The sequence below is a fragment of the Anabas testudineus genome, chromosome 18 (genome assembly GCF_900324465.2).
Source record: "Anabas testudineus chromosome 18, fAnaTes1.2, whole genome shotgun sequence".
Lineage (NCBI taxonomy): Eukaryota > Metazoa > Chordata > Actinopteri > Anabantiformes > Anabantidae > Anabas > Anabas testudineus.
The window spans coordinates 22,993,675-23,008,311 of record NC_046627.1 but is presented as its reverse complement, the minus strand read 5'-3'; the positions used below and the strand labels follow the sequence as shown (position 1 = coordinate 23,008,311).

The window sequence follows — 14,637 nt, the reverse complement described above, 5'->3', positions numbered from 1 at the left end:
AATGTCACATTTTCAAGGTTACAACAAAGCCTGCAGTATGTTTTAGCAGAGACAATGTTTAGCCTGTTTATCTCAAGAGACCTACTATTAACTGGCGCTAGAAGCCAACGAGCCATGTTGTACATATCTGCAGAAACATACACGTATGTAAAGACTTACATTTAAGGGTTGACTGCTTGTTTTAATCTAGAAAATATATATATAATAGATGAAGGATGCAGAAAAACATGATGTAGTAAGTAATGTGTTAAAACTCTAAAAGATAATATAGGACATAGACCGAGGTTTCACAGTGTGTCGAGTGCATCTGCACATTTTCACGTCTGTCTCAGATACATGGAAACTTGCTTATGGAGCCTAGTTGGTGGAAAGTTAACTACTAACGTGCTGCATTCACTGACCGATCACAGCAGCTCTCAGAGCTAATTTCCCACTTCCTCCTCTCCAGCATTTTATTGTGAGATTTGTTTACTAACTAAATAAACAGTTACTGGAGCATTATAAAAATGTAGCTCATTAGCTTGTTACAAGTGGATGGTAACATTAACTACTGTACCTCCACTCTGCACAGTTCAAACAGCTGTCACACGTCAAAGTTCACCAGAGTTGAACTTCATCCCTGCGTTTAAAAGCTTAAATTTAAAGTTTACATTTTCCCACCAGTATATTTTCTTAATCAAATCTAAAGTGTTCCAGTAGTTTTCCCACTCAGTGCATACACGAAACCTAAATCCGGTGTTGTTTTTCTTTAGCAGGTGTGAGCTGAGGGTGTTGCAATCGTCTGTTGTTGTGACTGCTCACACATGTATCGTCATGTTTCACCGAGAGCAATAAAAATCATTCCTCGTGTTTTCCTCTTTCACTTTTCTCTGCTTGCGTCCCATTACAAATGATCCGCGCTTTAACCCTGCAACATAAGAAAACAAAAACCAAAACCATCCGTCCGTCCTACATTTATGATCCAATTCAAAGTTGGTTATGAGTGAAAAGCAAACAAACAAACAAACAAATAAGAATTTTCAGGAACCAAAACTCATCTGTCCAAGGATAAACGTTATCTCAAGGAGAAGGGAGACGGAGCATGAATCCACAAACAAGTCTGTAATAATGAGAAGCTTTCAGGGGTTTGGCAGTAACGGTCAGTGAGATAAGGATCAACCTGAGTAATAAAGCCCATAACAAACCGCTGCAGTGCTCGGCCTGGGTTGGTATGTTTCTTTCTCCAGTGCTTCTAACTAATACATGCTCTCTATATTAAGTGAAGTACACTGTTCAGCTGGAAATGAAGGCAGGTAGAAGGCTGAGTGGGGGGAGAGGTCACTAGGGAAAGTGTGTGGAGAAGCAGAGTTTCATCAGACTTGAAGCATTAAGTGGTACACGTTCAATTCTTCTTCCCGGGGTCAGTCAGCCATTTTATCCGTACTTCATCATTGTTGGAGCTTCTTGTCCTTGTTGAATTTCTAAAGAAACTGTATCCAATTTGTCGAAGTTAGGAAGATGCAAGTAAAGACGGAGGTAGCGGAGGATTTTGGGGGTCATTGCTGGACAGGAATTTGGCCTGGGGGATGAATGGAGAGAGGGAGGGTGGTTGACGCCAGACATAGAGGCCTTTTGTGTTTGTGTATCAGCTGGAAATCACTAACAACACTGCAGTCCTCCGTGCCTCCCAATGTGTGTGTACGTGTGTGTGAGCACCGGTGTGCACGTACACACAACATGTCAGTGACTGACATTTGCTTTTCAATGGCCATAGAGAAGAATAAGAAGGAATAAGGAAGTCCTGCTCACAAGTCGACTTGTTTCTTTGGTGTAAAACAAACCCGAGACAAAAAAGGGGTTTGCCACTGTAAATACCCATGTTACAACGGCTACGTCATGCTGCCCTCTATGTCTTTGTCCGACGACCTTTTGACATTTTCTTTGGATTATCATTGAAGGGTGGAGTTATGTTAGGTGATTAGACCAATTAGTTCATTACTATATTGAATAGGGTACAGTGGGCCATACATGAACATTAGACATGTGCACCTATTAATCTTTACTATGGTCCAGCCTTTTAGAAACATCAGTAATGTTAGACACTTGTTTTTATGAAGTATTTAAGGAACATTTTAGTATCAAAGTCTCGCCTGTGGTACTCACGAGTTTCAAAAAAACCTTCCACATTATGAAATGTTCACGCTTGATGATGAATTGCACAGTCATGTGTCTCTTTGTGAACTAATGTTGCAGTGTTCCTCTGTGAATCCGGGGTCACTTCGGTACAGTCCGTAAACTCTCTCCTATGTGTATTTTATTCTTGGAGTTTTTCCTCAAAAGAACCATTTAGGCTCAGACTTTAAACTGTGGCCCTGTCAAACACAAAGGTCGAGATCAAAGGACCCACTTCTTACCGTGTGATGTGAGAAAAGAGCAGATCGGGAGGCATGAACCTAATTATGTTGTGGCACAAAAAGCCCCTGAACACACCCTTGAACCTCCAAATGCCTCTCACTCTGCTGAACCCACATGCTTCAGCCTCAGAGAGCAATGTGTAGTCCAATTACATGCTGTGCTGCACTCCGAAGGTTAAAACGCTCATGCCTGCTGCGTATCTGTCCACACCCTGACCAGTGATGTCAAAACAGCTGTTTTGCATCAGCAGTCAAAAGCCAAATATTTGCTATGACATCACTGCTGTGAGACAGAGCAGATTCACGGATACAGCACCAACAATATGTCGGTGTGGGACAAAGAGAGGTCGGTGGATCTTTGTTTCTTTACAGAAACTGACCTTTGATTAGAAATAATTCACCAAACCATACCAAATAAAATCACGTTCTCCTTCATCTCTTCTTGTAATTGAGATTATTGTGTAATTACTATCATATGATTCCACAGACACGTTGTCGGACCGCTGCTGTTAAGCAACAAAATTCATTTGCGACTTAAAGTTTTTTTTATTAGTTGTTTGCTATTTTTAAGGTTTTTCAACCGAATCACATGGTCTTCATCAACAGATGGAGTCTGTTCAAGGATTATAGAAGAGGAAGCCTCTTATAACTGGCGGTCGATGGTTGTAGTTAATAGTAGTGAACTAAATCTTTTCTGATTATGACAGTGTAGTGAATCACGAAAGTTTGTGTGGATTGGTTGTCAAACTACTACTTCCTAAGTCAGGTATGAAGCCTCGATGCTCGCCTTTAGTCACAGCGGCTGAGAACTCCTGATGTGATGAGTAGATAACAGCTACTGAGCTCCAACACTGTGTGATACAGCTGAAAGCTCCAGAAAAGGGTGTCAACCTTTGTTTCAGTTCATCTTAGGACTCATCCAAGATATAAAAAAAGCTCTAGACGCGGTTGAAAAGGTGAGGCTTCGTTGAACGTCACAAGTTCAGGCTATTTTTAAATGCAGACTCACATTTATGTTTTTTATTTGAAGCTGCGGAGGTGAGTCTGAACCATCGCTTCTGTTTATAAAAGCTAATTTTCCACTTAGTGTCTATCAGAGATCCAGCTTTTAATCACTGCACATAATGTTCAGGAGATTCTTTCCACTTTTCACAGACTTGTAGATGTCTATGTTGCAACTTCCTGAACGGTCCTGGTTGTTTTTTCTCTTTTATTTCCGCCACTGTAGCATCTCGCAAAACACAGTTATCTGCTTTACATTTGATAGCATATATGGCATAATCGAAACCAGACTGACCACCAGCTTAGCTGAAACAGTCCGTCACACCACTGGTAAAGACATACCACAGCTGACACCCTGGAGAGCGAGCATTAATACAGATTTCCGCGGTGAATGTGTTAACGCATGGCCCCGCCTCAGAGCGTTATCCATCACTGAATCTGGCAGCTGAGAGCTGATGTATCGGCAGTTTCTCTCAGGAGGTACAGATGTAGCAGCGCTGTCTCTCAAACTGACGAGAGCAGTCGTAGTAAGGAGAGCAAAGTTACTCCGGCCTCCACCGGCCCTGAGAGGTTAAGACGTGAGCTTGGTGCTGTTTTCCAGCCGGTTCACTCCTTGTCTAGCTTTAAATCACTCACAGGATAATGCGTGCGTACAAGACGAAGCGATAACATGTGAAAGCGAGAACTGCTGCACTTCTTCACGTGTCACAAACACATAGAAGAGGATCAAAGGCCTGAGGAGCCGAATTCTCCGCATGGGTAGATCATCGAGACCAAAGACGAAGGAAACTCCCGACTAGCCTAGCTTTACTGTCCTTCCTTTCTTACCGGTGTCTGCTTTTCATTTCCCTTGTTGAAGGCCCTTTTTTCATTTGTATGGAAAGTCTATTCAGTTTACTTCTAAACAATTGTACTTGAGGAGACTTATACTTATATATAATCATTTTATTAATCAGCTTTTATTCATGTGATGTTGGCTGACATGATCTGCTTTACCAAGGTCAGTGTCTCAAAGTGAAACGCTGTCTGTCGCGTGATGGATGAAGTACGCCCCAAGACAAGTTTTTAATAACTCAACGCTGATTTTTAGACATTAATGAAGTGATGTGAACCTGCAGTAGATGGGAATGGATTTCATCTCAGTGTTTATATGGTCTGGAGCTGCCAGTGTGGTCCACGTTAGTATGAATTTGAACTTTTGGATCATTATTGGGTGTCAAACAAACATTTTCTTCTCGTTCCCCCACACCGTGTGGAATAATTGAAACCTCATTGTGTATGTATTTCGTTTCTGTCCTGGTCTCCAGCTTTTTGCTCTTTTATCATCTTTCTCCTTCGGCACCTTTTCCTCCCCAGCCCTTTTCCCCTCTTAAACTCCACGTCTCTCATCGCCTTCTTTTTTATTTGTTCCCGTCCAGCTGCGTTTGTTAAAAGCTTCTTTCTCTCTTGTTCTTGCACTGTTTCCATTATTGCTCCAGTTCTTTCTCTTCAATCTGCCTCTCACTTCATACCAATATGGGAAGTCTTTCAGTACACTCCCATCTACTCTATCTTCCCTCGTCATCCTCTCGCACACATATTTATCACATCATCATCACCATTGCTCACTCTCTCACTGGTTCCATTTAGTACAGTTCATATGCAAGTGTGCCACATGAAGGAATCATGCAGAGCCATTGTAATAAGTTCCAGGAGATAAACTGGAGCTGAAACTATTCACCCCCTCTTTTTTTGTTTTGTGTTTTCCATTATTTTACTCTACATCTCATTCTTGATTGTCTGCACTTCTCACACTCACTGTTTGTCATTCTCTGTGTTATAAAACCAATATGACCGGGCGAGGCTGGGTGCACATCCAAACCGCATACTTTAAATTTATCAGTGAACTAAATCCAAGCATCTGTTTTGGACTTGCTGGACTGTGGTTTTTGTGCCAGAGTTAAAAGGCAAAGAGGCTGCGTAGGTGTTTGACAGGTTTACTGCATTCATTTTATTTATTTATTCACTTTTATCAATACGAATCAGTCTTCATATGATTTGCCTTCTCTTTCCTCTTAACTTGAATGGACGCTGTTCACAGTTTCATGATCTCAGCGGCACTCAGGTCTTAGCATTTCCACATTTCACTGGATCAAATTGCTTTAAGTAGCTGATCTGCCGTGAGGAGCAGTGAGCGGTGCTTCTTCCCAGCACCTGTTGCTACAACAGCTGGGACGCCTCACACACACACCGACACACTTCAGCAACAGGCCTGAACAAGTAGTTGTGGCCCGACTTGACCTATATTTGTCATAAGGAATGCTGCCTTTGCTGTCCCAGTGACCCTGCAATGCAAACACAGTGAGCGGACAGTAACATCTGTTTACTGTTTGTAGGAACTGAGGATTAGAAAACAGTTTTCTGAGTGTGCATATATCGGGAAATATGTTCATTTCCCTTACAACAGTTTGATGAGACGTTTGACACGACTCTCCTGTCTGTTCATTAAGCATGGTGCCACATGGTCAGTCACAGTTTGCGGTGCAATGGCGAAGCAGCAGAATCCTTTCCTTTAAGCAGAATTACTCATGCTCCTTCCTTGGTCAGATGCCAACTAAGGAGAGTAAGGAAGCCGCTGAAGAATGCCGGTCGACAGCAAGTCCAAAGCCTCACTGCAGGGAAGCGGATCATGTGAGATGCAGGTTCTGCAAATTCACTGCCCATTCCCCATTTTGAGCTGTAGGAAGGAAAATGACTTTAAGTTCCGACAAGGAAATTAGTGGGACTTTGGATCACTGTAGCTCACTAATATGTGTCTGCTTGTGTGAATGTGTGGAAGTGAGTAATGAGATGTAAATATGTCTGGACGTGTGTCACCAGGAACCGTGCGCATTGTCTGCACAACCCATTTACACTGAGGCAAAAAACTAGACATTGCTGTTCCTGTCCACTGAGGACCACATGGGCGTGCAACGGCGCTCTGCGATTGTATCATACAAGTCAAGCAGAGAGAAGCAGGGGTGAGGAGGTGAGAGGTGAAAAGAAAAGAGAGGGGGGAAGGTAATGTGGACTAAAAGAGAACAGGACAAGAGAGGTTTTAACTAAGACAGACAGTGGTTGAATGTGTTTGTGTGACAGTGGTAGGAAATGAGGGGGCTGGAGATACACCGCTGTAGGCATCCAGATATTTAGACTAAGTGGGAAAAATCCTTTTGGCTATGTCTGCAATTGGATGACTTATGTCAATGGAGCGACTGAGTGGGGTTATGAATGACTGCGTGGGCGTGTGGGAGAGTGATGGGGGATTCCTGGACCACGGCTTCCCAGAGTCACTGGTATTTTTATGCTGATTTAACATGTGTGCTGAGGGTAGTCTGACCTTAATTTTTGTCAAAGCACAACCTGTTTACTTAGTGCAGGAGTGTGTGGGTAATAGTGATGTGACTTATATGTGTTTTATTGGTGTGTGTGTGGATCTTCTGTGTGTGTGAGCAGCCGTGTGACTGACAGATGACACGATTCAGCAGTGAGGCAAATTATGAATTAAGCAAGTTGACTAAAGGTTATGTGGACTTCCTGGATCCTGGGAAGTCTTCTTATGTTGCATCGTTTAGGCCAGAGAAACTAAATCCTGATACGTTTGTGTTGTGCTGATGGATGGTTTCACAAAGCCGGAATATGAAGCTGAGAGGTGATGAATGAGTGAGAAACAGTCTGTGCCTAGGCACAGGTGGGCTCTGACAACTCATCCTCCTACATGGATTCTGACTTTTAAGATAGATACAAATAGAATGGCACCAACCATGCTATTTAAAGATCTATATTTCAATATGTAAATAAGCATTACTCACTATTAATCATTTGAGAGTATTACACTAACTGGCTTAGTAATAGTGGAGTAAGAGTCCAGTAAACTAAACTAAAACAGACACACACAGTATCATTACCTGCACACGCATACCAGCATACAGCACTGATGGTCTTAGACACATATTATTTTCTGATTAGTGTAGCACAAAGTCTTGAGGGAAACAAAATCTACCTCAAAATGTGTTGCTACTATACACATTATACATGTCTTGTTCAAAAAACTAAAACAAAAAGGACTATTTCTGTAAAAGAAAAGCTGAAATGCTGTTTCTTTGCAGGGACAAGAGCCGGAAATCATATAAAGCTTTATGTCTTCATTAATTCTCTCACCTAAGCCATAAGTCAAGTATCAGTTTCTTGATAGATTGAACTGTGGATTTAATGACACTATTCATTACTCATCATCGTTTCTAGAGAAACAGGGAGACTAAACACATCTTAATAGAAAATGAAACACAGCTCAATCTATGTTATGTCATTGGACTTACCCACTAAATAAAAAGGTAGCACAAGATGAAACTCAGCACTTCTGCCACACACGTCCTGGTGTAAGCCTGAAATTTCCCTTTAAACTATGTGAAGCATGATTTAGAGGAATAGTAGCTTCATGTCATTTACAATAACAAGTGACTGGAGTTCATAACAACCCTGAGGTGACTCAATCAGCCACCTGTAAGTAGGCACACACCTGTATTTATTTGAATTGTATTTGACTGAAGTCTGGCACAGGTTCATCAGTTTTAAGATACCGCTCATAAAGGCCAAGTTTTAATCCAAACAGTTGGCACGCACACAACAACGAGACAATACTTGTGCACACACACATATCTGACTGTGCATATGTGTGTGTGTGTGTGTGTGTGTGTGTGTGTGTGTGTGTGTTTGTGTGTGCAAGTATCGGCTGCTAAATACACCCACAGGCACAACACTCTCAGACCCAGAGTCATGAAAAACACAAGTTGGTGCTTGTAAATCTAAACCTGTAGCAAACCAGACTCGGTGGAGTTGATACCGTAACAGTGACAAATGGGTACACTCCGTTTTTTATTAACTGGTGTTATGATACTTAGTTGACCACCAGTCGGTCAGAAAGTTCGTTGCTCGTGAACACTGCTGTAACCTCAACTAACGCCGCCGACAACCTCTCCACTGATGCTAAAATAAAGAAAATGAGCTAAATGTGGAACAACAAAGTCCAAAGTGAGACAAATGAGGTGTCTTACTCTCATTTCCACTACTCTGGCTTTGTTCCACTCAATCCATCATATGTCCCATTATGTTTCTGTTCCAGAAACAATCGTTGGGGCCACTTGTTGGACCTCCTGTATATTCAAGGGAAGCTGTCAAGAGCTTCGCAGGAGATGGTGTCATTTCAGGACAATCTTTTCACAGGTGTCCTTTTTAAGTATTTCTACTTCTTCATACAGTATATGAGCTGAAGGTTTCTCCAGCATGCTGACAAAATCTGCCCAATTAGTCCCACCCAGAGACTTGGATGTTTCCCACAGATGTTTCTTGACCCACTGTGACTGAGCAGATTCCTTCACTGTGAAACCAGCAGAGCCGCACAAGCAGCCTTCATTAAACTTGTAATATCCTAAATATGTTTAATTTGGAGATAATGATTGTAGTCTGGCTTTTATCAGTTAACACTGTGGCTATATGGAGTAGATCATTCAGAATCTAGGAGTGGTACTATGGAGCCGGAGCATTTATTTAATTTAATTTTCTATGTAATATTCTAATAATATACAATATTTATATGTATGTTTGTCTACAAATGTATATATGACTATTAAAGACAGTGGAAGATTCCACCATGGATGAAAAGTGATCTTAAAACAAATAGATGGAAATGTGGAAGGAGGGTTGCTGAACGTCCGTGGTTCGTACCTTAGAGATGTATGCTTTGATGCCTTCGGCCAGTTTGATGCAGGGCTCTCCAAAGAGCTGGGCCAGCTGGTCTGGGATGTCCTGGTCCTTATCCAAAGCATTCAGTAAACTCAGGCACTTCAGCTCCTCTGTCACACCCTGGCTACGCACCTGTGGTCAAAAATACACAGAACAAACAATTATCAGAAGCTGAAAGGTTAATTATTTTAAAAGCCTTCATCGGGTGGTCTACTGTACATATGTGGACAAGCATCACAGTAATTACTATCGTATAAATAGCGAGGAAGTATAAATAAATAGATTATGGGTAAACACTGCAATCAGAGGACTTTGGTCAGTTGGACAATGAAACATGCTGAGGAAACCACATTGCTATGGGGGTTAATTGCTTACTAATAAGGGGTAGAAATTCTTTTTCACAACAACAACAACATCTGTCAAATGGTTGTGGAGAAACAGAAAAGTAAAATAGCACTTTAACAACATCTGTGTATAAACTCCAAACTAAGAGGAAAAACATTTCACAAGTCCAGATGCAAATTCTGCAAATATTAGATTTGATAAAATTATAGTATTTGTTCTTGCTCTTTGATGAAATCAGTGAAATCCCACAGGTTTATATAAATGGCATTGCTTTCATTATTTTTTTTCATTTATCCACATTGGATATTCAACCATTTAATTTATTCCTGATGCTTAATCTCACTAGTCTTTCTGCACCTCTCATTCAGTGAGCTTTTAGTGCATCGACTCTTCTTTCTGTTTCTGCAGAAATGTGGCATGAGTGGAGGTGGTACTCGCTTTCCTAAACGTGCTTTCACTTTTGAAGCGTAATTGTCCTTGGGGGACACGTCGTATCTTTGCCTTTGTGCCACATTTGTAGAAGGAAAGGGATAATGAATGAACGAGATAAAGGGAATGGGGATGTTACATGAAGTGTTTGAAAGTGAGACCGAAACAACCAGAGAACAAATGTAACCAAAACATTTTGACACACGTACAGCAGACTGGATCTCCTCCTGGAGCTGAAACACATCTCCCTGTGTGAGAACATGACATACATGGTACCGAAGACCAAAAATACATCCATATCATGCCTCGTCTAATGAGAGACCAAAGAGCAGTTCCTTTGGAGCTAAGGGGACGTGTTTCTGAATTAAGACATGTTTTTATGTAATTTTGGGCACAATAGGTCGAATAAGACGTCTTTGGGAACTGTACTGTACAATGAGGCATTTGCTGAGTTATCTGGATAAGTGTGTGTGTGTGTGTGTGTGTGTGTATACCCTTTAGGGATGTTGTGAGCGTCATGGTCTGAAATCCCTGCTAATGACTCTATAACAAGCGCTGATGAGGAGAGAGAGATTACAGAGCTGCATTCTTTCACCCCCTCTCTTTATTTTTATGAATATCTTTTTGATTGACCCTTTATTTCTAATAAAACCCATTTGAATTTGCGTTCTGTCCCCGTGTTTTCCAGCCTCCATTGTTTCTCTTAACCACTTTCTTTGCTATTCCACTTTACGTTGCTTCCTCAACCGTTTTTATTTCTCGCAGATAACGTTCATGTTGATACACGAGCGGGTCTCCGTGTTCCCAGTAAAGATAGCTGTGCGTCTGTGTGCGTATCTAACTGTGTGTGAGTGTGTCAATTTAGCTCTGACCAAGCGGGAAGGACAGGAAACTTACGGGAAGAACTGGGGTTCTTTAGAAAAGAGTGGGGCTGCTCCTCAACTGTCTCAACGTGGTGTCCTGAAAAGAATGACTCATGTCTCTAATGACTTCACTCGTCTAAGTGGGGACATTGAAGTTAAAATGGTTGTGTGTGAACTGTACAAGCTGAACAATGCGATGTGCTGCCACTACAAGCCAAAATAGTATGTAAACTTGTAATTTACATTTATTTATTTCAGTTTCACAAAGGGGCGTATTAGTATTTTAAGATCATTTTGTCTTAACGTCATGTATCCATAAATTCTTTAGGAAGAGTAGGCCTTCATGGATCATCTGCATATATACATCTCCCCCAAAACACTGCTGACACTGAGGTCTGGGCTGAGATAGATGGTCTAGAGTAAGGGGGAGCGTGTGATGACAGCTATCACTGGTATAAGTGTTGGGGAGGTTCATACATGCATGAGTGGATTTGAGCTCACTTGGTGCAGTAAATGGAGTGAAAGTAGGCTTGGTTTCTTTGTGGCGCCTCTGCCAAAGCACACTCCCTGCTTTGGTGGTTCGGGTTGAAGGATTAATTGGTATTTAGGAGTGTCTGTAAATGAGAATAAAAGGATAGGCCTTGCATCTGTGCTGGTCTGTGCGTTGCTGTGTGCGCACGCGCGTACGTGCGTGTGTGCCCATTTACTTTCTACAGGGCCAGTTGGGAGTGTTTGATCTATTATGGGAAACAGTCTTGTCCATATTAGTGAAGAGATAAAGGCCGTACACTCTCCTGCGCCGAGTTGAAAACAGGATTAGCAGAAAACTCTCTGCTCCATTAGTGTATGGAGCTGGAGGCCAGAGGCTAAGACAAACTATGCAGAGAAACATTCGTCTTTTCTCTAGGTTTCACTGCACGAGGCCGCAGGAACTGTCCCCCGGATAAAAGGCCCTGCGAGGGAATTGTAATTTGAAGAATGATAAAGGAAATGAGTCTGCTGACAATATTAAGTGCAATGGTTGTTTTCTTGTTAAGCAGGTTTTTAAAATGCCGGGCGTGCACAGTGTTTGACCAATCAGTGATGTTCAGCGCCGCACAATAGTTCCTGAATCTTCAGAAAGAAACCACCTGAGTTTTTTCTTACTTAAAAGTTTCCTGGTTCCTTGGGAAAAGTGACTGCCTTTATTGTAAATGACAGATTAGCACGTCAATCAATATTTAGGACTCCACCCATGATTCCCCAAACTAAATGACCAGTATTTTAATTAGTTGATGCTGATGTTCAGCAGAAAACCAAATTAACCATCTTAGTTTAGTTGTTAGCAGATTTACTAGTTAGTAATAAGCATATGCAAAGCACAGCACCCATCGCCTCATTACAGCTCATGCTGAATGGGACATGAATATGTGGATCAGAACTTTCCTAGAATCACACTCCTGCTATGACAACAACAATGTTTCTGGTGTAACAACGCTTGAGAGAAACTTGTTTTATGTCCGATTTTATTCACTCTCATTTGGAAATATGCACTGTTTCCTCTCTTCTGTGTTCAGTGGAGCGCTCTGGTGTCTGGCTCTGACTGTATGTCAACACCGCTGCTAACAGATCCAGGCTGGTTCTTACTGTTTCCAACTTTGCTCTGTCTGCACGACATTTTCCTTCATTTTTTTACGGACTTTTCAAGTCCCACCAATTCCGGCCACACTCTGCAGCTTAGTCCTGTCGCTGATTAGCATAATAACAATATCCTTTTGAAGCCAAGGAGCCGAAATTATATCTTCATTTAAGTGGATTGTATCAGTTATTTCCTGCACTCGTTGTGTTTTTGATTTAGATTCACTGCTGGAAAGCAGCGAGGTTCTGTAGGCCAGTAGAGACATGCACGCCTCAAGAGATGTGGAGAGAGGGGGGGTTCTACATCACCCCCATACCCTGGGAACATGCAACATTTCAAACATGACTAATCAGAAGACGACCCCCACCTCACCTCCTCACCTTCCCCTGAGCGCTCCTCTGACTACAGTTCGTCTCTGCCAGATCCGACTCCTGGCCAAATCTCATAATTGTAAAGCTGGCCCCATTAGCTATCATTGAAAGAACAAGTTACACCCTGATGATTCAGCATTAACAAATCAATAAGCTCGGAGGTGGTCGGCCTCGGCTTTAAGAACAGGAGAACATCATGTTTTCTTTACTTCTGACAAAACTTGATTCATTTAATTTTAATTCTGCAGCAAAAGTTTTGTAATTGAACTAGTCGCCAATAATCGGCTCTGCAGTTGTGCTGAAAACATGATTTATATATCAAAGTGTATATTTTCCATTTTAGAAAAGGAGCTCTGTGCTCTTGTCCCCTGAGTGATGTATTTTCTAATGATATCGACACAGAAGACATGTCCTTCCTTTGGCTCCAATGCAGTGAGTTCATTCAGCAGCCAAACACAGGCTACCACCTGCTAAAGATATCTGCAACATTTGACACTAGATCTGATGTATTCTCAGGTTTTTTAGCCAGTGTTGAATGTTTCGCCATCCTCTCAGATAAGGACATGGAATTTCAATTTACTGTGCACGGTTCACAACCATTTCTGCGTTAATAAGATTTAATGCTCATGTGTTTGATTACTTTATTAAATGATGCAACTGGGAATATTTGAATTCCTCCAGACAACATAAAAAGTATAAAATAAAATAACAATATATAAAATAATGTCCTGCAACTGTGTTTTTCTTGCCAGATTGTGATGCAGCAGCAGCAGAGCGGAGTATTTCTTGAAATGTCAGGATGTTATTTTCGAGGTCTGAACCTGAACAATAATTATTTATAGCAAACTACCATTCTCCAGATAGAAGAGCTAAACTGGGACAGATCCTGTTAGCTTTTGGAAATTACCACGTCTGCAGTATGAGGGAAACACACATTTCCGAGTGATCTATGTGCTTTTAATCCCTTCTTAGCCAGTAGACATGTGGTCTCTCATGGCTGTCCATGTTCAATTGGATGCCTGGGCTCCAGCGAGAGATAGAAGGAGGAAGGGTCCAAGCTGACAGAGCTCCTGTGATCCTGATGCCGACTCTCTCAGGAAGCAGCGAACAATGCTTCACTGTTCCCTCTCTGTGTGAGTGCATACGTGTGTGTGAGTGCATGTACATGCAGTATGTATTACGTGTGGGTATCTGTGTGTGTGGCCTGCCCTTAGTGTGTATGTGCAACAGAGCGACTGTGTGTGTTTGGCTGGCTCTCACTGGACACCAAACCCTGAAAAGAATATCTCAGAGGGCCACTTGGAAACCAAGCTACAATTTTCTGTTCCTGTGTGTGTGTGTGTGTGTGTGTGTGTGTGTGCGTGTGTGTGTGATGGTCTGGGAGTTCCTTGGCAGTCCAAAACTCTCATTTGAAGGGATTAGGAAGAGGAGAAGGCAGCCACGTAACTCAAATCCAGCAGTCCAGAGGTCTGGACCAAGATGGAGGGAGAGAGAGAGAGAGGGAGAGTGTGTGTGTTGGGGGGTGAACAGTAAGCACAGAGGCAGAAAGAGGAAAAGGTTGGCTGTTCTTTCAGTGTTCTCTCTCTTTTTAATGAAACAGACAAGACAGAACGCCCCACAAGCAGTGGCACTGCACATAAATCACTTCACCCTAACACAGAGGCAGGCAGATGCACAGGGGGGAAATAAAACACAGTGAGTGCACGGCACGGTGCAGTCAGCTTCATCATGTTGAGTTACTCCTCTGCCGCGTAAACCACGGGCTATACATTAGATGCCTGGGGCAGTAAAGCGTACTAGCAGGTTTTAGCTGGAACTGGCAGAGATATGCAGGGCTGTGTATCATTAGCGATACT

The 14,637-nt window shown here is 42.1% G+C and overlaps 1 protein-coding gene across 1 annotated transcript in view; it reads right to left on the bottom strand.

The window, feature by feature from the left end:
* Window positions 1-14,637, bottom strand: part of tnfsf10l (TNF superfamily member 10, like) — a 43,375-nt gene that overhangs the window by 15,265 nt on the left and 13,473 nt on the right. Inside the window, exon 2 of the mRNA XM_026352870.1 lies at window positions 9,138-9,287. Within this exon, the coding sequence (XP_026208655.1) occupies window positions 9,138-9,287 (150 nt within the window). The remainder of the gene's footprint in view (window positions 1-9,137; window positions 9,288-14,637) is intronic.